Source organism: Dama dama, chromosome 5 (assembly GCF_033118175.1).
Source record: "Dama dama isolate Ldn47 chromosome 5, ASM3311817v1, whole genome shotgun sequence".
NCBI lineage: Eukaryota > Metazoa > Chordata > Mammalia > Artiodactyla > Cervidae > Dama > Dama dama.
In genome coordinates this window covers 98,178,376-98,201,131 of record NC_083685.1, presented here as the reverse complement: position 1 = coordinate 98,201,131, position 22,756 = coordinate 98,178,376, and the positions used below count along the sequence as shown (strand labels likewise).

The 22,756-nt window shown below is 49.0% G+C and overlaps 1 protein-coding gene across 2 annotated transcripts; it reads left to right on the top strand.

Moving 5' to 3' along the window:
- Positions 1-210: 210 nt before the first annotated feature.
- Positions 211-13,282, top strand: CCDC42 (coiled-coil domain containing 42). Of its 2 annotated transcripts, XM_061141067.1 has the most exons (7): positions 211-293; positions 523-628; positions 928-1,032; positions 2,726-2,923; positions 7,671-7,892; positions 8,156-8,314; positions 13,165-13,282. In XM_061141067.1, exons 1-7 carry the CDS (start codon positions 211-213, stop codon positions 13,240-13,242), a joined length of 951 nt encoding a protein of 316 aa, XP_060997050.1. In that variant the 3' UTR covers positions 13,243-13,282. The 2 variants fall into 2 exon arrangements, with proteins under 2 accessions (XP_060997050.1, XP_060997051.1); XM_061141068.1 differs by lacking the exon at positions 7,671-7,892.
- Positions 13,283-22,756: the final 9,474 nt, after the last annotated feature.

Sequence of the window (22,756 nt, the reverse complement as noted above, 5' to 3'; positions counted from 1 at the left end):
TAATTGGGTCTCCCAGCCCCTTCCCAGCACATCCTGAACTGCACATCGGCAGCCTCCAGCCATCTTTCCTGAGTCTCTCAGACACCCGCCCTTTGTGGGATCCTCAAGAGCAGGAGGAGGGGAGAAGCAAGCCCAGTCACCACCCCTGAGCTGCACCACCCCCATTTCACTGCAAAGACTCGGCCGCTGGGCCGTTCGCTCGCCACCGCCATGAGTCTGGGCATCATGGAGGAGGAGGACCTGGCCGAGTACTTCCGGCTGCAGTATGGGGAGCGGCTGCTGCAGCTGCTACAGTGAGTGTTGGAGGGCCCGCCTGTCCCCCAGCACCCCAAACCTCCCAGGCACCGATCGCACCCATTCCCTGGCCCCAGCACAGCCCTCTCTCCCTCTCAGCACACCAGTCTTTTTGCTCAGATGACTGCTTTCCCTCCCCACGGGTGCCTGTTTCCACGGGTTCCTCCCAGCCTCGGCCTGCCCCTGGGGCTCAGCATCCACCGTCCTTCTTGCCTGTGTCTCGGGCAGGAAGTTCCCCAGTATTGAGGACCAGTCGGACTCTCCATCCGTCCGGCTACTGGAGAAGAAGAAGGAGGCCAAGATCATGCACCATGCCATGGAGCAGAAGAAGGAGGTGGGCGGCTCAGGGTGAGGGATGGGAAGGGCCCACCCCTTCCCAGGGAGAGCCTGAGGACAGCCCTCCATTTTGTGGGTGGTGGTGGCTAGAGTCAGGCATCCTGGTGATGGTCCAGTGTTTCCTCGGCAGGGCACAAGAGAGATCTGAGTCTCAGGGTACCAGAGTCCTGGGATGTTCTGCTCTGAACCAGACATGGAGTGGAAACTGGGCACCTGGGACAGGGCTCTGGGACAGGGGACGCTGGAGCCTTCCTCAGTTCCCACTCAGGGGCCCTCCCTGCTGCCCCCCACCCCTAGACGTTTCAGCGCAGAATGGAAACCCTGAACCTGCGCTGGGAGGAACTGGGCATCAAGGAGGCCCAGCTGAAAGCCCACATACAGAAGTTTGAGCAGTTCATCCAGGTACCGAGGGGCGTGGCCTGCTGCAGCCTGGGACCACAGTCTGCAGTTGTCCCTCCTCCCCTACTCCCCCACCCCCTGCCTTCTCCTGGATTCTGTTGACTCCTCACCCTGGGTGGGAGGTCTCCTGGGTGCTCACCAATGCCTGGAGCTTCCCCCTTGGTGGCCCCCTCCTCTTGCGCTGTTTGTCATTTCCTGCTTGTCAGTCTCCACTCCTCTAGGTTGCCATTTCCCATTTCCTTGCCTATTGGTTCAGTTCAGTTCAGTTCAGTCGCTCAGTCGTGTCCGACTCTTTGCAACCCCATGAATCGCAGCACGCCAGGCCCCCCTCTCCATCACCAACTCCCGGAGTTTACCCAAACTCATGTCCATTGAGTTGGTGATGCCATCCAGCCATCTCATCCTCTGTCGTCCCCTTCTCCTCCTGCCCCCAATCCCTCCCAGCATCAGGGTCTTTTCCAATGAGTCAACTCTTCGCTTCAGGTGGCCAAAGTACTGGAGTTTCAGCTTCAGCATCAGTCCTTCCAATGAACACCCAGGACTGATCTCCTTTAGGATGGACTGGTTGGATCTCCTTGCAGTCCAAGGGACTCTCAAGAGTCTTCTCCAACACCACAGTTCAAAAGCATCAATTTTTCGGCACTCAGCTTTCTTCCCAGTCCAACTCTCACATCCATACATGACCACTGGAAAAACCATAGCCTTGACTAGACAGACCTTTGTTGGCAAATTAACGTCTCTGCTTTTTAATATGCTATCTAGGTTGGTCATAACTTTCCTTCCAAGGAGTAAGCGTCTTTTAATTTCATGGCTGCAATCACCATCTGCAGTGATTTGGAGCCCCCCAAAACAAAGTCTGACACTGTTTCCACTGTTTCCCCATCTATTTCCCATGAAGTGATGGGACCAGATGCCATGATCTTAGTTTTCTGAATGTTAAACTTTAAGCCAACTTTTTCACTCTCCTCTTTCACTTTCATCAAGAGGCTTTTTAGTTCTTCTTCACTTTCTGCCATAAGGGTGGTGTCATCTGCATATCTGAGGTTATTGATATTTCTCCCAGCAATCTTGATTCCAGCTTGTGCTTCTTCCAGCCCAGCGTTTCTCATGATGTACTCTACATATAAGTTAAATAAGCAGGGTGACAATATACAGCCTTGATGTACTCCTTTTCCTATTTGGAATCAGTCTGTTGTTCCATGTCCAGTTCTAACTGTTGCTTCCTGACCTGCATACAGGTGTCTCAAGAGGCAGGTCAGGTGGTCTGGTACTCCCATCTCTTTCAGAATTTTCCACAGTTTATTGTGATCCACACAAAGGCTTTGGCAAAGTCTATAAAGCAGAAATAGATGTTGGTATGGACAGTTTATCCAGTAAATGAGTGAATAGGGAATGATGAATGAATGAACGTGCCACACTCAGGGTCAGACACCTGGAGATAGAGCGGTGAATCATGCCCCCAGGTCACCCCACCCCTCCAGGCACTGGAGTCCACTCTGAGACAATCACAGAAACCTCCTCAACCAGCCTCACATAACCCTGAGACGTGCTTCTCCTTACACCTCACCCCCTCTCGGGCAGCCCGGCCACCCCTGTCCATTCTCAGGGTGGACAGAAGCTTCATGGGGGTCTCACCAGCCTGGGCCCCAGGGTGGGCAGGGCCCATGCCTGACTGGCACCACCTCCCTGGCCCCAGGAGAACGACCAGAAACGGATCCGGGCCCTAAAGAAGGCCAACAAGGAGCGAGAACTCAAGAGGCAGCGCATGCGCGAGCTGGCCAAGGCCAAGCAGGAGATGGCGGTCCTGCGCCTGGAGCACCAGCGGCTGAGCGCCAAGCTGCAGGAGTACTCCATCTTCAACAAGTACCTGGAGAAGGTGGTGGAGAACTCCGAGGTGTGTGGAGGGCCGGGGCCGGGGAGGGGGCGGGCTTCCGCAGCCCTTCCGCCTCGTCCCCAGGGGCCTGGGCTGGGGACCCAGGTTCTGGGGAGAGGTCTCCAGCCAAGGAGGGCAGCTGGCAGAGGGCCCTGGTGAGACTGGACTCGTTTCTCAAGGGCGGGGGCCTGGTTGTGCATCTTTGTGTGCATGACGTCTGTGGGCCTGTCTCTATTCGGGTCACAGGTTCGAGGTTTTGTTTTGGAGCACCAGCCACCAGCTCTGCCTGCCTCTGTCGGATGTGGTCCACACTCTCCCTGCTTCCCCTCCTCTCTGGTGTTTTTGGTCTACTTTGAGAGTACATGGGGAGAGGGAGGGAAAGAGACTGGACACACCAGCCTTATGCAGAGCTGGGCACTTGGCATATGCTGGGCCCTGGGCTGCATGCTGCAAGCGGAAGCTTGCTCAGTCTGCTCGCTAGGCCCCAGAGGAAAGCCACCATCTCACCCTGTTAAAATGAGGAGGAATTGGAGGCTCAGAGAGGTTACAGAACCTGCTCAGGGATGCACAGCTTGTAGGTGGCAGAGCGTTTGTTTCTAACTACCCCTCTGTAGGCCACTGACCACTACCTTCTGTCAAGTCGCCTTGTTGCCAGAGCTAAGGGGACTTCCCAGCTCTCTGCCCACCCACGCTTCCTGCGGCATTTGACACTGTTGATGCTCCTTTCTGAAATATTCCTGTGCCCTTTCCTATGGGGCTCCTCCCTCTTCCTCCTACCTTCTGGTCCTTCCTCCTCAGGCTCCTCTGGGGCTCCTCTTCCTCAAGTCCCTTGGGTCTTTGTCCCAGACCCTCCACTTTTCTCCCTGATTCCCTGGGCCTCTGATAGATGTCACCCATGTCGACAGCCATCCACCTGTGTCCTCCACGCCCACATGTGACAGCAGCAGGGCCCCTCACCAGGATGGAACGAGGTATGAGGTGTGCCTTTTGGGGTGTGAGTCCGAGTCCATGTCCTGTGGGGGGTTCAAGGAGACAAAGGACACACAGCTCTTTTTAAAGTCCTGGCAATTTCCATATAGGACCACTAACCTAGTTTATTTATGCGTGAGCCCCAAATCTGTGTTATCTCCTGCATTCTAAGGTACTACCTACTGTATGAGAAATTGTTCATTGAACAATTGGTTTTTCTGAGGTTTGCGGGGGTGAGGGAAGACTACTACATTAAAGCAGTAGATAGATTACAAGACATGACTCAGATTTAGAGCTGGTAAAATGTGTCTTAGGACCAAGGAGACTGGTCTGGATCTTGCTGGCCCGTATCGCCCTCCCAAGCTCAGGCCCCTACATCTAATTCACCGAGTCCATAACTGCTTCTTGCCATCCCCAGGCCAGCCCTGCTGCTGGTGGGTCCGTTGCTGGTGAATGGCATGACCACCCACCCACAGCCTCACCAGAACCCAGGCCTCACCTTTGACTCCTCCTCCCTCAATCACCGCAGCCATCAATCAGCAGATCTGGTCTATTCTCCTAAGTATTTCTGGAATCCAGCCCCTGCCCCTTCCTCATTCAGGTCACCGGACATACTTCTTAGGAGTTCAGCTCTGCGTTATTCCTGTCCAGCATTCTGCATCCAACATAGTCAAAATCTTTCTTTTTCTCTTTCTTCCTTTATTTCTTTCAAAATATTTAAAGCATACTGAAAAGTATACAAAATATATAACAACACCCAAGTATTCATCACAGCTTTATCAAACTGGAATTATTTTTTCCTATTTGTCCCCCCTTCTTTTTTTTTTTTTGGCCACACCATACAGGTTGCAGGATCTTAGCTCCCCAACCAGGGATCAAACCCAGGCCCCTGAAGTAAAAGCATCAAGTCCTAACCACTGGACCACAGGGAATTCCCATCAAGCTTGTTGTTATTATTTTTGGCGACAGAATACATTATCCATAAGCTATCAATAGTATGTACATGTCCTTTTATGGCTTCTTTTTTCCAATCAGTGATTTTTTTAAAAAAATTTTGTATCATGGGAAATTTCAAACATACAAAAGTAAAGAAAATAGTCTACTGAATGCCCATTACTCATCACGTAGTTCCAATTATCAACTTACTCTCAGATCCCCATCTCTGCTATTTTGAAGCAAATGATATTTTTTTTAATCCATAAGTATTTCAGTACATAACTCTAAAAGAGCTCTTTTTAACGCATCCACAATACCTGTATCATGTGTGTGTGTGCTTGCTCAGTCACTTACCTGTGTCCAACTCTGCAATCCCATGAACCCATATCCAGCTGACGTCAAAATTTCCTGATATTGTACAAATACTTTTTGTACAGCTGGTTTGTTCCAATCAGGGTCCAAACAAGGTCCCCACTCCGGGTTTGGTTGGGGTGTTTATCAGGTGTTCCAGACATCATTATTATGCTGATCAAAAGAAGCCAGACATACTGTATGATCCCACTGAAATTTTTCAGTTCAGTTCAATTCAGTTGCTCAGTCGTGTCCATCACCAACTCCCGGAGTTTACTCAAACTCATCTCTATTGGGTCGGTGATTGATATGTTTAAAAACAGGTAAAATGAATCTTTGGGGATAGAAGTCACAATTCTGGTTTTCTTGGTAGTGGTGGGGGCAGATACTGACTGAAAGGGGGCCAAAGACCCTTCTAAGGTGCTCAGAATGTTCTGAGCTCCCTTCTTCAGTTATTAGCTAGAATACTATGAATACCATCAAAAAAAGGACTTCATAGAGGCTTCCCTGGAAGTCCAGTGGTTAAGATGCTGTGCTTCCACTGAAGGGGCCACCGGGAGTCCCTGGTTAGGGAATTAAGATCCCACAGGCTGTGTCGCATGGCCAAAACGTAGGAAGAAAAAAAAAAGACTTCAGAAAGAGAATCTTCCCTTCATCAACTATTTGGTAACTATATTGGCCATAAAGAAACAGCTTGTTAAATGCTTGACTCTTTGAGTCTTCAGAATAATGAGTTGGTTCTCCACCATCCTTGACAAGTGCCCTGTAATGTTGTTAGTATTATTGCAAACTCATGGGTTTTTAACATATTTGATATGTTTCAATCCTTTGCATTTATTCTTACTGATGTTCAAAGGGTCCCATCACTGGATAATGGGAGCCTCTTTAAGTTGGTTTCTGAGTGCTTTAGAAATTGGTGTTAAGTTTAGGAGAGGTGCTCCTGGTTGCTCTGATGTAGCCCACTTTTTAAATTAAATCTATTTATTTTTAATTGAAGGATAAATGCTTTACAATATTGGTTTGATAGCTATAGGTGTACATACGGCCCCTCCCTTTTACCTCCCTCCCAACTTCCTAGCCAATTCTTTTTTTAACTGTTATATATTGTTGCACCTCTTAGAAATATAGACTGGAAGTTATCTCTCTGCTCACTTCTCCAATGGATGCAATCCACACTCCTCAGGGTTCACTGAGCCCCTTTTTTTGAACTTCTCCAGGGTGATCTCTCTCTCCCCATCTTGAACTCAGGCCATTCCTACTAAACTCTCTTGCTCATCCTGAATATGCCACACATACCTCATCATCTTTATCCAGGCTGTTCTGTTTACCTGTACGACTTCCTCACATGCCTTTGCCCGGCCATCTTCTCTTCATACCTCTGGTCTCATTTTTTAACCATCCTATCCCTGAAGAAGCCTCTTCTGGCAGTCCCTATCTCCTCTAATACTGAGTTAAGTGGCTCTTGCCCACAGAGGAAGTGTTTGGGGGAAAGGCCAGTTCCTGGAACACCAGTCTATTGCTGGAAATGTCATGAGATGGAGAGAGCACTCAGGGAGTGTCCCCTGGGTGGCTGGAAGGCACGTGTGGATAAATGCCCCAGACATGAGTTGGCATCCTGAAACTGGTGCTCACAGCGCCTTGAAGAGAGGGAAGGTCGCAAGGCTTTTGTTCTGCTTAGTTAGGGTCAGAGCCGTGCTGTGTGCGGGGGGAGGGTGACTGAGCCTGGCCGGGCCCCCACCCCTCTGGTACCCACCCTCTCCAGCCCCCACTGGAGGGAGGCCTCAGCCATTGCTGAACAAATACGAGAGCACCAGGTGGAAGATACTACCTAACACTCTCCCGCGGCCCCATCCCCCAGTCACCGATAAGGCTTATTACTCTGTTTCGTAATTATTTACTTGTCTGTGTGTCCTACCGCGCCACCGCATGTGGTTAGGCTTCCTAAAAGCAGTGTCTGGCTGTCTTATCTCCTGCTTTGTCCCTAGCGTTTAGCACACTTCCTGGCTACTAAGTGGTTCGTCATGCATTCTTGCTGAATAGGCTCTTGCCATCCGAGACATCGCAAAGTCTACCCCGCCCCCGCCCGGCAATGCTCAACCCTAGAATCATATGGGGACCCTTCAGACCGGTTTATTCATCCGGGTATCTGAGGGTGGAGCCTGGCACATGGCCTCGTTGAAGCTCGCAGGTGATTCCAATAAAGTGCAGCCAAGCCAGAGAGCCTGCCGGGCCAGGAGCACATGTTCCCTAGCTCCCGACACAACACCGGGGGTCCACGACCCACACCACGTGACCAACGGCCCATACCAACTGGGGGGGGGGGGGCGCAGGGGAGACTCCGAGGGCTTTACAGCCTCTGGCCCTTGACTTAGCCCAGGGCCTCCCTGCCAGGCAGAGGCGCAGAGGGTGGGAGCTGGGGGCACAGAGTGGGATCGGGCCCCCCCGGGTGGAGGTGCAGTGACCTGAGCCCCCAATCCCCCCTCCCACTATCCCGCCCCCCGCCCTCGGGCAGTTTGAGGAGATCCACGAGGTGATCGCGCGCTACAAGACACTGGTGAGCATGCACCACGACCTCATGCAGTCCGCGCAGGAGGGCCAGGAGAAGATTGAGCGTGCCAAGGCGCGGCTGGCACGCTACAAAGAGGAAAAGGACGACGAGATCCTGCAGCACAACAACGAGCTGGCGCGTCTGCAGATGCGCTTCGACCGTGCCCGCAGCGACGTCATCATCTGGGTGAGTGCCGGGCGGGCGGGGGACACAGACAGAGAGGCACAGACACAGACACGCACACACAGGCAGGTGGGTAAGGGATACACACACACACCTCAGCACACACACACAACACGGGTAAGGGACACACACACCCCAGCACACACGGGTAAGGGACACACACCAGGAAACACACAAATAGATACAAACACTGGTAAAGGACGCACACAACAACACATACACACCCACCCTTAGCGCTCACACCCCACCCTCATTCCCCTCCCCAGGAATCTCGCTGGGCACACATCCAGAACACCGCTGCCAAGAAGACCCTCTTGCTTGGCACCATTAAGATGGCAACGCTGAACCTCTTCCAGATCGTGAGCAAACAGCTGAAGGAGGCGACCTTCGTGTCCCTGGAGGACACGCACAAGCAGCTGGACATGGTAAGAGGAGCCCAAGGCTGGAAGTAGCCATGATGGTTCTTCATGAGTTGAGGAGAGGCATGATGGCTACAGAGCAGTGGTTCTCAAGTTTTCAGAATCGCCTGGGGACTCGGGCTTGTTGCTGGACCCAGCCCCAGAGTGTTGGACTCGGTAGATCTGAGATGAGAAACCATGAATTTTCATTTTCTGCAAGTTTCTGGGTGATAGTGCTGGTCTGGATTCCACACTTTGAGAACCACTACTTTAGTGCTAAGATTCTGTTGGCCCCATCAATAGGTCTGTAGGGGAACCCATTAGTGAATTCATTAGCTCCTGCACAACAGTCTTACTAAGTTCTAGTGAGATGCTGAAGGCCTGTGACTGGGGCCCATCCTTGGGGAAAAGAGAATATCTACAGGGACAACAGTATCAGTTGTGTTAGCACCATTCTGAGATTTTCTCTGAAGTAATTGAAAGGAAACTGAAAAAAAAGTAACGTCCCCACTGTATATGATGCAACGCTGTCTGATGCCATGTCTGTGTACCCCCTGGAATAATCTCACTTCTGACCAAAGGAAAGCGCATCCCTTAACTTGGGAAACTCTGCCCTGTGTTTCTTGTGACATGCGGAGAACCATGACTAATTATTTATCCCTTTGGCATATCCTTTTAGCCTTTAGCTCTGCCGTGAAACAGTGGAAAGTAGGCTCCTAAAGGCTGGAATTTCTGTTTGCTTTGTTCTCTGTTGTATCCCCAGCCTCTGGAACTATGCCAGGCAGATAGTAGGCACTCAGTAAGTATTCAGTGAATGAATATGAAACACAAGCCAACGAAAGCAATTGACTGAGAGGTGCTTCGTCTGTTTGTTTTGTTTGTTTGTTTTTAAAGAGAAAAGAAGGCAATTCCCTGGGGGTCCAGCTGTTAGGACTCTGTACTTCAACTGCACGGGATCCGTGTTCTGTCCCTGAGCAGGGAACTGAGATCCTGCAAGCCTCACAGCACAGCTGGAAAACAAAAAAAAACAAAAAACCCCCAGCAACCTGAAATTCATGAAATGTAAAGAATTTCACCCACTGGCCAGCAGAATTTCCTTAAACCAAAGAATCAGCCTGCATCGTAAGGCATGTTAGAACAGAATTATTCATATTAACAGTCCAAAGACTATAAAGGGAGTTTGTAAGAAAGTTTGTTGTGAAACAGCGATCCTCAAACTTTTTTTGGTAGTGGGATACCTTCACATTCATAAAATTTGTTGAAGACCCCCAACGAGCTTTTGTTTATATGGGTTATGTCAGTTGATATTTACCTTATGAGAAACTCAAGCAGAAAAACTAAAACTATTTAATTCATTTAAATGACAGTAAGAAACATGTTAACACAAATAACGTATTTAAGAAATAGATTTATTTATTCATTTATTTATGGCTGCCTTGGGTCTTAGTTGCGGCATGTGGGATCTTGGCGTGAGGGCTCCAGAGTGTGTGGGCTCTGTAGTTGTGGCACGTAGGTTTAGTTGCCCCACTTTGCATGTGGGATCTTTGTTCTCTGATCAGGGATCAAATTCACGTTCCCTGCACTTAAATGAGGATTCTTAACCACTGGACCACCAGGAAAGTCCCATAAATAGCATTTTTAATGAAAAATACATTTTCAAAAAGTATTTTGTGGGATGGGTGGCATTTCGACACTTTGCAAATCCCTAAAATGCTGCTTCCTGGTGGACAGGTGGATTCTCATACCTGCTTCTGTATCCAGCCTGTCACGATAGCCTCTGTGATGGGAACATCCCACTCGGGTAAAAGTCCATGTAGACTCACCAGAGAAAAGACAAGTAGCAGAAGTAACAAAAGGCAGGTAACACCTTAGCATTACTGTAGAAAGAGTTTTGGCCTTGCAGGCCCCTCTTCCCAGCTGTAGGGTCTCGGGACTTGAGGCGTCCTCAGGCCCTCCCCTTTAGCTGTTGTAAAGAAAGATGGGGCAGGAGGTGGTGATCTCCAGCCCATGGCCCCTGCCCAAGCACCCCCTGTTCGGACAGTAGCTTACAGTCCATTCACTCCAAATTCTGAGCTTTCAGACTCCCTCAACCATTTGTTGTCCCCCCCCCCCCCCACCCCGCCCGACCTGGGCATGTGCATGGCCTTTGGGATCTTAATTTCGTAACCAGGGATCGAACCTGGGATCAAACCTGGGCCCCAGGCAGTGAAAGCACCAAGTCCTAACCTCTGGACCACCACGGAATTCCTGTTCTCAACCTTGACTTGCCTCCACAGGAATTCCTCATATTGCCCAAATGTTATTTTTAAATATCCCACTTGATTCCTGTAGGATACGAGCTTACTGACACATATACGTGATTAAGTAGCCTGAAAAATGGAAAATGAAGACCTAGGAAAATACTGTAATAAGTTGAAACTTTATATAAGGTAAATATATAAATAGTATTATAAATAATACATGTTACATTTATAGTAAATATAAGTTAAAATCTAAGGTCAAGGCAAGAGAGAGATGTATGGACTCTCAGTTCTTGGATTATAAAGGACAGTAGTTCAACAGGGACGGAAGTTGGCTCTGAGCTGCCTTGTAACCAGAGGAAAAGCAACACACCGTTCTTGAACCAAAATAAGAAAACATAAGGTTTCCTCAGAGAGATCCTTTCCCAGCTGAAACATTTCTAGCTGAAAATTTTCACAGAGGCTTCAGAGACACTCAGTGAATTAAGTTCTCAGTAGCAGCCCTACTGTGGGCTCACCCATCTAGAGCTGGGAGCAGGGTGCCACTCAGGGAAAGTGATTCTGCAAAAGGCCAAGACAGTTTTCATTCTACTCACTGTCTGTGCAAGGTCCAGCATTATTATCTCTGAATAAAATCCAAACTGTGCTTGGCAAATCCTAGAATCCCAAGGTGATTAAGTTTCCTCCAGAGAAATAAATGGACTCTATGGACTAAAACAGGGCTTCCCAGGTGGTGCTAGTGGTTAAGAACCTGCCTGCCAAGGGTTCGATCCCTGGGTCAATAAGATTCCCCTGGAGGAGGAGGGCATGGCAACCCACTCCAGTATTCTTGCCTGGCAAATCCCATGGACAGAGGAGCCTAATGGGTTACAGTCCATGGGGTCGCGAAGAGTCGGATACAACTGAAGCAACTTAGCACAACTCAGCACGTGAACTAAAAACATTTAGAAGACAAAGTTAAACGAAGTTTGCTGGTTTTAAAATGCAGAACTTCACAGTGCCTTTGCTGTGGCTCAGTCCTGAGATTCCAAGCTGATCAGGTTTCTACAATTTGCTTGCCCATAGAATCCATTTTGGGGGTGTGATGACTTACTATAAGAACATAGTTTGGAAAATACTGCACTTGGCATCTCTGTAACCTTGGGAAAGTTATTCTAATTCTTTGTTTCCTCTTTTGCAAAATAGGAATTATGTTGGTAATCGTAATAGTGTTAGCACCTAGCAGGTTGTTGAGAGTTTTGGACAGTGTGTAGCCCTGTCTTTTGGAACACTCTTGAAAAGGAGAAACTGTCGGACTGAGATCTAAGAGGCCGTCCAATCCAACCTTTTCTCCCTCTTTCCTTTTTAAAGATAAAGAAATCGAGTCCCAGAATGATGAAGTGATTTTCTCAGAGTTGTGTCAGGACCCCAAGTCATCTTTTCTGTTTTTTAAATTGAAGTGTAATTGATTTACAGTGTTGAGTTATTAGTTTCAAGTGTAGAGCAAAGTGACTGTTGCGTGTGTGTATATGAATGGACAAATACATATATCCATATTCTTTTTTCCAAATTCTTTTCAATTATAATAGTTTGAGATATTGAATATAGTTCCCTGGGCTATGTATCAATAGTAAGTCCTTGTTGTTTCTCTGTTTAACATATGGTAGTGTGCATCAGTTAGTCCATACTCCCTATCCCTCCCCACTTCCCCTTTGGTACCATAAGTTGGTTTTATATGTCTGTGAGTCTGTTTCTATTTTGTAAATAAGTTCATTTATACTATTTTTAGATTCCACATATAAGTGACAATCATATATGTCTTCAACTTCATTTAGTATGATGATTTCTAGGTCCATCCGTGTCGCTACAAATGGAATTATTTCATTCTTTGTTATGGCTGAGTAATATTTCAGTGTGTGTGTATCCATATGTATATACACACATATACCATATTTTCTTTATCTATTCATCTATTGATACAGAGCCACAGGTCTTCTAACTTATGAGGCTGTGCTCTTTCCACTGTATCATACTGATTGCATGTTCCTTTTTTAATATTGTTTTTAAAAATTTATTTATTTTTAATTAGAGGATAATTGCTTTACAATATTGTGTTGGTTCCTGCCATATATCACCATAAATCAGCCATAGGTATACACATGTCCCTCTTTCTTGAATCTCCCTCCTATCTCCATGATTGCATGTTCTTTACAACTAAAGTTAGTGAATAGAATTGAAATTTTCCCTTGATGACTCAGGATTATCGTAATGAGCCTCTGTTCTGGGATTCAAGTAAATTGACCTGCCTGAAGGCTGTTAACTAGTGGAGAGGCCCCGACCCTGGCTGACTCGTTTCTGCTGACGCTTCTATCCCCAGAGTCCTCTCTGGAGCCTCCCCCTGTCTCCCTGTGAGACAGTCAGCCTGAACTTCATCCTCTCACTGCGTCTGCCTCTAGGGGTCCCCACCTCCATCCCTCTTCATTACCTCTAGTCTGCTAAGCCTGATTCTCCACGTCAACTAAAATAATTATCAAATGAGGGAAAGTGACCTCAGTCACAGAAAATGGTGACTCCTTACCAGCAGGCTATGCCCAGATGTTTTTGGATGGGTGGCCTGTCAGCAGCTTGGGATTGACTGCGGTCCTTTGGCCTCACTAGATCCAGCAGTATATCCAGGACCTATCAGACATCTGGGCAGAGGTGAAGAAGAAGGAGCTACCGCAAATCCGGGTTTGAAGAGCAGCCATGTTTCCAGAACGTTCCAAGACAGAGAAGGGAGGGAGGAAGTTGCTGGTGACTTTGCCATCCAGTCAGCCCAGTCCAGCCCCCGGGACGTAACCCCCCACCCACTTTCGTGCCTTTCTGCTGGTAAAATCCCTGTTTTTCACATCAGGCCTCAGCCCATCCCATCCCTGAAGACATTAAATGCTATAAGAACTTTGTTCCTAAGTTCTCTCTCTTTTTGGTGGTTTATTCATGGGGAAGAGGGTACACTGGGGGCAGAACCCCCCAAAGCGCTCCCTCTGGAAGCTGGCCACTTAGGCTGCTCAGGTTTGATGTCTCCTAGGCTTTGCTATTTACACAGGAAGGATCCACATGGCCACACACAGTGGAGTGAGGACATAGGCCCCTTCTTCTCTGCTACCTCAATTTTTTTCTTAAGTTGGTGTTTCTAGTTGGAGTGCAGAAACTCACTGGAAACCTGAAGTCAGCTTTCCGGGTCAGAGCAGCAAAGGGACGAGTTAGGAACTCTTTCTTCCCTGACCTCAGGAGGAAGCCCTGCCCTCCCCCTGTCCCCACTGGACCCCAAGACCTGCAGTATGGTGTCAGCCACACTGATGTAGGAGTAGCAGGCAGGGTTCCAGGTGATGGCATCTTAGCATCTTAGTCTGGAAAGATGGCTTCAAACCGGCAAAACTGGACTGAGTGGAGGTGAATGGGAAGCCTCATGGCATGTGCGCTTAGTCGTGTCCGGCCTTTGCAACCCCATGGACTGTAGCCCACCAGACTCTTCTGTCCGTGGGTTTTTCCAGGCAAGAATGCTGGAGTGGGTTGCCATGCCCTCCTCCAGGGGATTTTCCCGACCCAGGGATCGAACCCGCACCTGCTGCATTGTAGGTGGATTCTTTGCCCACTGAGCCACCTGGGAAGCCCATGAAGCCTTGTACTTATGGTCAAAAACTCAGCGGCACTGTTCTCAGTCATCAAGAGCAAAAGGCAGGTCAGAGACTGGACCAAAAAAAGGAGCATTCATTGAACATATATTTCACGTATATCATCCTGGTGAAAACCATGGGACACTCTCAGCCCTATCAGCCCTGCGTTACCAAACGAGACAGTTGCCCATGGACACTGGTTCCAGATGACAGGGTCGGGAGTCACGTTGGGCCTACCCGTCCCCAGCTGGTCTCCCTCCCGGCCAGGTTGCCTCCCAGGAGGCAGAGGCAGTGCTGTTTTCCCTCTGGGGCACCTGAGGAGGCAGCCTCAACATGGCTCCTCCCTGTGATCTAATAGGCCCCACAGGAGAGACCACTGTCTCCAGGGGAGTCTTCTGAAATGCCCCATCTCCGGATCCTGCTGGGGGCAGCGGTCATGGGCAGTGGTCGCCTCTCACCTTTGTGTTCTCCACGTGACAGCAACATCAAAATCCCCTAGGAGTTTACTAGAAAGACACACTCTCAGACCCCATCCCAGACCTGAGAATCAGAAACTTGGGGGGGTGGGGCGAAGCCCTCTGTGTCTTGTAAATAACAAGGTCTCCAGGTACAAGCTCCAAGTTTGAGAACCACCACTTCAGCATGAGTCAAACACTTTCGAGGACCTGGGGTCCCGCCCCGTGAGGTCATGCCCATCAGTATTCCCACCTGTAGAGTCCATGCACAGTCAGAGGAGCAGAACCAGCTGGAGGGAGATGCAGAAAGACAGACGGACAGCAGTGGCTTTGTCCCCGGGATCTGACCTCAGGCAGGGTGAGCACCCATTCAGTGGTCTCTGCAAACATGCTGTCTTCCTGGGTGATGCTGGAGCTTGAAGCCCCAGGACCAGGGAGTAGTTGGGAAGGAAACACAGATGTGACGTGGGGGAGATGGAGAGCGAGTTGGAACCCACGGCCACAAGCTGGGCTCACAAGGGTTGACAGAAACCCACAGTAGTTCTCGTGGCCTCCAAGCCTGGAGGGATGGGCGTCTGCAGAGGCCTGACCTAGATCACAGAGCTGAGCACCCACACTTGGCCCAGGAGCCGGAGACGCGGCAGGAGGGTCCAGGGAGGGAGGGGCAGCTGTGCTGTGGATGAGGGGAGTGGGCGGAGCGGGAAGCTCGTGGGAGCTTCCGCGTGGCTGGTGCTCCCCTCCACCCTCCAGGCCTCCCACCAGAGCCTCTGTGACTTGCTCCCCCACCTCAGAAAACACCCAAAAACGGAGGTCTGGGGAATACGGCCAACTGGCTCTGTCCCCAAGCCTCCCTGTGACCATCATCTGCTTCACAGGGGAAGGAATAGGAAGGGGAGGGGAGCTGGCTGGCCCCGCCAAAGGGACTTCTCTCTGGGAAGGGAGTGTAACGGAGCAAGGGCTCCTGTCCTGACAGGGCGGAAAGCCAAGCTCCGATAGCAGGTGTTGGCAGCAAAGTCGGGGTGTACTTGCAGGGGACCAAACAAGGAAAACAGGCAGCTCTTACTCAGAAAACCCGAAGACCCTGATGGCTTTCAGACAAGAGATTTTAAAGACAGTGTAGGGGAGAGGGTCACAGGTGCCTCACCAGCTCGTGGGTCTCCTGCTAACAGTGGTGGTGAGGTCACGTGATGCTTTGGGCATCTCAGTCATTGACCTCTGGGTTCCAGCCAGTCCGAGGTCTGCGTGCTCATGGTCAGCATGTAGTCACCATCCTCCACCTGCTGGGAGTCTTAGCTTCTGCAGAATAACTCGAAGAGATGGGTGATGTCGTTTTCTGAGTCCCTTTAGGAGGACCCCGCATCCTGTGACTGTTCCTGATTACTAACCGCTTGAGCCTGCTCTTTGGAGCTTGGGGAAGGTTCACGCGACTGATGCTTTTTTTCCTACAAAGAAGAAACGGGGAACACGGAGGGGCTCCGAAAGGGTCCTGTTTGGTTTCAGTCCCCTCCCCACCCCCCTTTCTCTGATCCTCCTCAGTCCTGAGGAGAATAGGGATGGGACAGAAAAGGGAATACAGTTTTGGATAGAGAGGTTAATCATGAACTCGTCGGGGAACTCGGTTTTAGGGGGCCTGGGTTTCAGGACGGCAGAGGTCTTCTCCAAACCCAGGATTGGTGAGTTCAGGGGGTGGTGCTCAGAGCAGGAGGGGTAGAACCTCTCACTGGAAAGAGGTGTCAGGGCCCCCAGAAACAAGGCTGTGGGCAAAGCATATGGCCCTCATCTTTGAGCCTCCTGGGCTGTGTCCTGGGAGGCAGGAAAGGGTGCCAGACAGACAGTTGCTGCAATCCCTCATACCACCCCCACCCCCACCACCGTCTTCTGCCATGTCTGTGAGGTGGTGGTTGAGAGGTTCAGCCTCTAAGAGCTGCAAACACTTCCTGGGAGGCTGCAGGGCTGGGGGGTGCCCTCAGCCTTGCCCCAGGCCCTGGCCAGAGAGGCAGAGGACCCCTCCCTTCCTCCCTTCCCCTCTCATTCCTGGCTCCTCCATCTTGGAGTGTCAAGTTTCCTGCTTGACTGAAATGAGAAATCGTGAAGAGTCACACTTAGAAGTCCTGTGATCAAACACAAGCTTATCCTAACCCACACGGGTTTATGCATGTGTGTATAACTCACTCTGGGACCACTTGCATTTTTCAGGTTTCAAAAGGGGCCCAGCCCTGGGGCAGAAGAAATTCTGTGGGTCTAGGCAGATTTCTTGATTGCAAGCAAAGCCACAGATCCACGGACTCCTTCCCAAACCCACAGAAAGGGGTGGAGCCAATCCAGAAGGCCAGCGATTCTTCTGAGCCTGAGTAAGAGAGCTTCCCCTTGGAGGGGGTCGCCAAGTGGTGGGCACAGACAGAACCTCAGTCCTCTCCAGCTCCTGGGCATGCCCACCCCGGACCCTGGAGCCACAGAAAGAAGCCCAAGATCATCACTCGAGAGATTTGGGTTCCCAGATGCAGGAGCAAGTGTTCCAAGAAAAAAAAGATGGAGTTAAGATGATTGGTGTTTTCCCAGCAACAAAAGACACCAGCCTGTTAAAGCAGAAATAACTGATTGGTTCCAGAAATGAATGGTTCTCATCAACAAAGGCAGGAAGTAGGGTTCCGGGTGTTTTATGGATAAAGGGAGGCAAGCAAAGGGAAGACCTTCAGAGACTTACTCTCAATGCTGTTAGCTCTTCCTGATTGGGTCTGGGGGCAGGGGTAGGGGGAAGCAGTAGGGCTTTGAGGTGTGAAAGAGTCCAGATAGAAAGACGTTCTCATGTGTGTCACACATGCCACGTCACACACACAGCCCCGACATGGCAATCAGTGTCCCAGAGCTGTTGGTGATGGATGGGCTTAGAACAGAGAGTTGAAAGCTTTGAAAGTGACGTCAGTTTCTCTGGAGTAGCTAGAAAGTTCGTGCTTCTGTGGGATTAACTATTGGTCCTCAGGATCAGATCCCTCCCTCACACCCCTTTTTCAGATCCCAAGCTGGGGTCCCACATCGTACATCCAAGGCACTCAGGCACCTTTTGGCAGCCCTGGATCTTCCTGTCATTTCAAGTCATCTCAGGGGGTCATTCCTGGGCACCTGAGCCAGTGCCTCTGGTCTGGGACTTTTAATGCAGCAATATCTACTGAAAGGGTCCACAGCACAGCGTGGAGAGCACACAGAGTCCCTCAAAACCCCAGGCAACCCTTTCCCCAGAGAGATGAGCCCCCACTGAGAGCCAGTCTGCTTTCCTCACCTGCAACACCCTGACATTCCCCCTAGCTTCATCTCTTTGAAACTTTTTGAAATTGAGAAGGCTCCCACTGCAGGTCACAGGATTGGGGATGGTAAGAGCCTGGCTCAGAAGCATCCAGAACATGATGATTCCACCTTCTGGGGGGCAGAATAACCATTTTAGGAGTTTTATTAGGAAAGGAACTGAATCTAGAAACATCCAGCAGAAGGAAAGTCAGCTGCATCATGGTGTGAAACTGATTTTATTAGTTTTCCTTCCTGTGTGACAGATTCCCACAAACTCGGAGATTTAAGGCAACACCCACTGTGTATCTCACAATCGCAGATCAGAAGTCCTTGTGGACTCGATGGGTTCTCCACTCACGGCTGAAATCGGCATATTGGTCAGGCTGGGCTCTTGTCTGGAGAGTGTAGGAAACAATCTACTTCCCAGCTCGTACAACAGCTCCTGCTTCCCAGCTCCTGCCGACAACGGCAGGATTCCTTGCAGCTGTGACTCTAAGGTCCTCTTTCCTTGGCTGCTGCCAGCCTGGGGCCACTCTCTGCCCCTCAAGGCTGCCTGCATCCCTTGCCATGTGCCATATCTGCCGTCTTCAAAACCAGCGATGGAGTCATTGTCACTCCTTGAAGCCCTCCGACTTTCTCTTCCAGTATCATCCTGAGAAAACTTTCATGTGATAAGATTAGGCTCTTTTGCCATCTAAGGAGAAAACCATGAGGGCATGAAGGCCATGCAGGCCATTTTGAAACTACCTACCACACTGATCAGGGAAAGATGGGGAGGTGTGTATGTATGGCTGAGTTCCTTCACTGCTCACCTGAAACTATAGCAGCATTGTTAATCGGCTATACCCCAATACAAAATAAAAAGTTCAAAAGAAAAAAAGATTGGGAGGGATTTCCCTGGTGATCCAGTGGTTAAAAATCTGCCTTCCAATACGAGGGACGTGGGTTTGATCCCTGGTCAGGGAACTAAGATCCCGCCTGCCTCGGAACAGCTAAGCCTGTGTGTCACAACTCAGCCCACACGCCACAACTAGAGAGAAGCCTGCACACTGCAACTAAGATCTGACACAGCCAAAAATAAATTTTTAAAAAAATGTGGAGGGACTTCCCTGGTGGTCCAGTGGTTGGGACTTTGCACTTCCAATACAGAGGTGCAAAGGTTGTGGGTTCAATCCCTGGTTGGGGAACCTAAGGCCCCATGTGCCATGTGACATGGCAAAAAATAAAATAATAATAATAATAATAGTAAATATTTAACAATAGTAAAATAATATAGCATCTTATAAAAAGGATGGGGATGGAATGTCTAGCATGGCAACCATTGTTAATACTGTAGTGCATATTTGAAAACTGCTAAGAGTATATTAATAGATCTTAAAAGTTCTCATCACAAGAGAAGAAAATGTTGTAGCTGTGTGGTGACGGATGTTAACTAGACATATTGTGAAGATTTCTGCACCGTATGCAAATACCAGATCATTATGTGGTACACCTGAAACTAATACAATATTTTATGTCAATTATGTGCTGCGCTAAGTTGCTTCAGTCCTGCCCGACTCTTTGCAACCCAGTGGCCCATAGCTTGGGTTCTCCTCTGTCTGTGGAATTCTCCAGGCAAGAGTACTGGAGTGGGTTGCCATGCCCTCCTCCAGAGCATCTTCCCAGCCCAGGGATCAAATTCATGTCTCTTATGTCTCTTGCATTGGCAGGTGGGTTCTTTACCGCTAGCACCAACAGGGAAGCCCGTATGTCAGTTATACCTCAATTTAAAAAGATGTCAAGACAGCTTGAAAAGGAAGAGGAAGAGTGGGGAGAAGGCTAGGATGGTTGAGGATGGTCCAAGGCCAAGATGAGACGGGGGTGGAAAGAAGCCTTCCAGATATGCTCCTGACCTAACATTTACTGGTGATAGTTTCATCAAGACAGGGTTCTCCTGGGGCTAATAACCATCTCGGGAGGCAATAAATGGGGTTTAGTCAGTCTGGGAGTATCCCGATGTTTTATGAAACTTTTATATACAAGCACATATGGATTTTTCATGAGCCAGGGGGTAGGGTGGGGCAGGAGAAACTTCATGCCTTTCAGTAGATTCTCAAAAGAATCTTAACCCAATGATGTTAGGAACTACTCTTTAAAAAAAAAAAAAGTTAACAGCCTTGAGAGAGTGGAATGAATTGAGAGAGCAGCATTGAAACATATATTTCACCATATGTAAAACAGACAGCCAATGTGAATTTGCTGTATGATGCAGTGAGCTCGACCCAGAGCTCTGTGACAACCTCAAGGGTGGGATAGGGTGGGAGTGGGAGGCAGGTTCAAGAGGGAGGGGGCATATGTATTCCTATGGCAGGTTCATGTTGATGTATGGCAGAAACCAGCACAACATTGTAAAGCAATTATCCTCCCATTAAAAAATTAGCAACTTTATTAAGATATAACTCATATACCATACAATTCACTCATTTAAAATGTCCAATTTGGTGGGTTTTAGTATATTGATAGAGTTGAGTGATTAGTACAGTCAACTTGAGAACATTTTCATCACTATCCTCAAAATCACACCCATTAGTAGTCATTCCTCTTTCCTTCCAAACCCCCAACCACTAATAGACTTTCTGTCTCTCTGTGTTTCCTGTTCCAGACATTTCTTGTAAATGGAACCATACAAAGTGTTGTCTTTTGTGTTCAGCTTCATCCACTTAGCCTGTCTTCAAGGTTCATCTATGTTGTAGCATGTATCAGGTACATCATTGCTTTTTTTGTTTTTCATGAATGAATAATATTCTGTTGTATGGGTTTACTACATTTTATGTAACCAGTCATCAGTGGATGGACATTTGAGTCATTTCTGATTTGAGGATATTATGAATAAGGCTGCTGTGAACATTTTTGTATGAGTTTTTCTGCAGACGCAGGTGTTCGTTTCTCTTGGCTGTATACATTTGAGTGGAACTGTTGGTTCTGTTTAACTTTTTGAGGTGAGGAACTGCTAAACTGTCTGGAACTACTGCATTTTGAGATATTCTGGGAGGACTTTCATTTCAGGGATTAATAGTAAATTAGCAAAAAAGGAATAGCCAGATGGAAAGCCAGGGTTTGATGAAACAATGACTTGACACAGTTCAAGACTAATAAATACAACACCCAGATACAGACTCGAGGGAAGAAGGCTGAACCATGAATTAGAGACAAGGGAGCCCTCCCAGCCCTACTGGTAGTTCACTTATAGCCCCCACGTGTGCCATTGCCCCTCATCCTCCCTCCCCACCCACACTCTCACACCTGGGCATCAGCACCCTTCTGTCAATCAACAAATAGTGGTGTTACTGGGTACTCCTGTGTGCCAGGCACTGGGAGGAGCAGAGGGGACAGATTAGCAAACAATTGATATGGTTCCTGCTTCTTGGAGCTTATAGTCTTTTGCGTAAGAGATATTAAACCAATATTTATAAATAGTTAGATAAATAATTATCACTCCACAGCTGGAGTGCTGTGTGTGTTGGGTGTGCTGGGTGTTGAGATCTGATGGGAGATAGAGGCAGGAAACCAACCAGGTCTTTTTGAGGAAGCTGTGTAATATTTAGGAAGAGACTTGTAGGATGAATAGGTACTTTTTTTAGCCAGATAGTGGTGAGGAGGAAGAGAAGGAAGTAGAGCAAGGCTGTCCTAACACAAAATGGGGGGCCTCTGGGTCTGGACGGCTGGATCAGAAGGCCGATGTCACTGGAACAGAGAAGATGAGGACAGGAGATGGGCTAGAGCATGGAGGGGCCTTTGGGGTGGGCCTTTCCAAGGATCTCGTGTTTGTTTAATTTTACTTATTTATTTTGGTTGTGCTGGATCTTCGGTGCTGCTCAGGCTTTTCTCTACTTGCGACGAGTGGGGGCTACTCTCTAGTTGCAATGCTGAGGCTTCTCTTCTCTTCTCTTGTGGTGGTTTCTCTCGTGGAGCACAGGCTCTATGGCAGGCGGGCTTCAGTAGTTGCAGCACGTGGCTCATTAATTGTGGCCCACAGGCTTAGTTGCCCCTCTGCATGTCTGATCTTCCTGGACTAGGAATCGAACCCGCATCTTTTGCATTGGCAAGGGGGATCCTTTACCACTGAGTCACCAGGGAAGTCCAGGATCTTGTGTTTTATTCTAAGGAAACTAAAGAGCGCTAGAGGATTTTAGTAAAGAAAGAAAGTAAAGCATAAGGGGCCAAAGGTTGGGGTCTGACAAGAAATGTATTTGGTTTTGATTTTATAGTCACAAGCTTACAAAGCCAATTTGGCCTAGAATCTAGGATCTGGGGGATGAGATTTGGGGGAACAGAAAGGGAGCAGATCTTTAAATCTGAAAAACAGAACTCCAGACCCTCTCTGTCCTGAGCTAGGAAGGCAGGGCTCTGAGTGCTGCTGGTGAAGTCTAAGCTCAATCAGGTGGGCTCAGGGCCTCCAGCGCGGAGCTCCTTCTGTGGGGGCCGTCCCACTTTGGATGCAAGGCAAGGTGCCTGATCTGGGGTGATGGCACACAGTTGCTTTAGCAGAAGCCAGACCTGCAGCGCTGTCAGCAGGCTACACGGCACATCAGCGTTGAGCCAGGGAGGAACATGGCGACATTCGCCCTTGGAAGAGATGGCTCTGGCTCCTGTGTGGAGAATGGATTAACCAGGGTGCCAGAGAGCAGGGAGGCCAGAGTGCATGCAGGGAGACCACCTTGCTCAACGATGTATTTTTTTAAAGTAGAATTATGACTGCCGTATGGACATGAGTTTGAGCAACCACCAGGAGATAGCGAAGGACAGGGAAGCCTGGCGTTCTGTTGTTGATGGGGCCACAGAGACTTGGATATGACTTAGTGAGTGAACAACAACAGA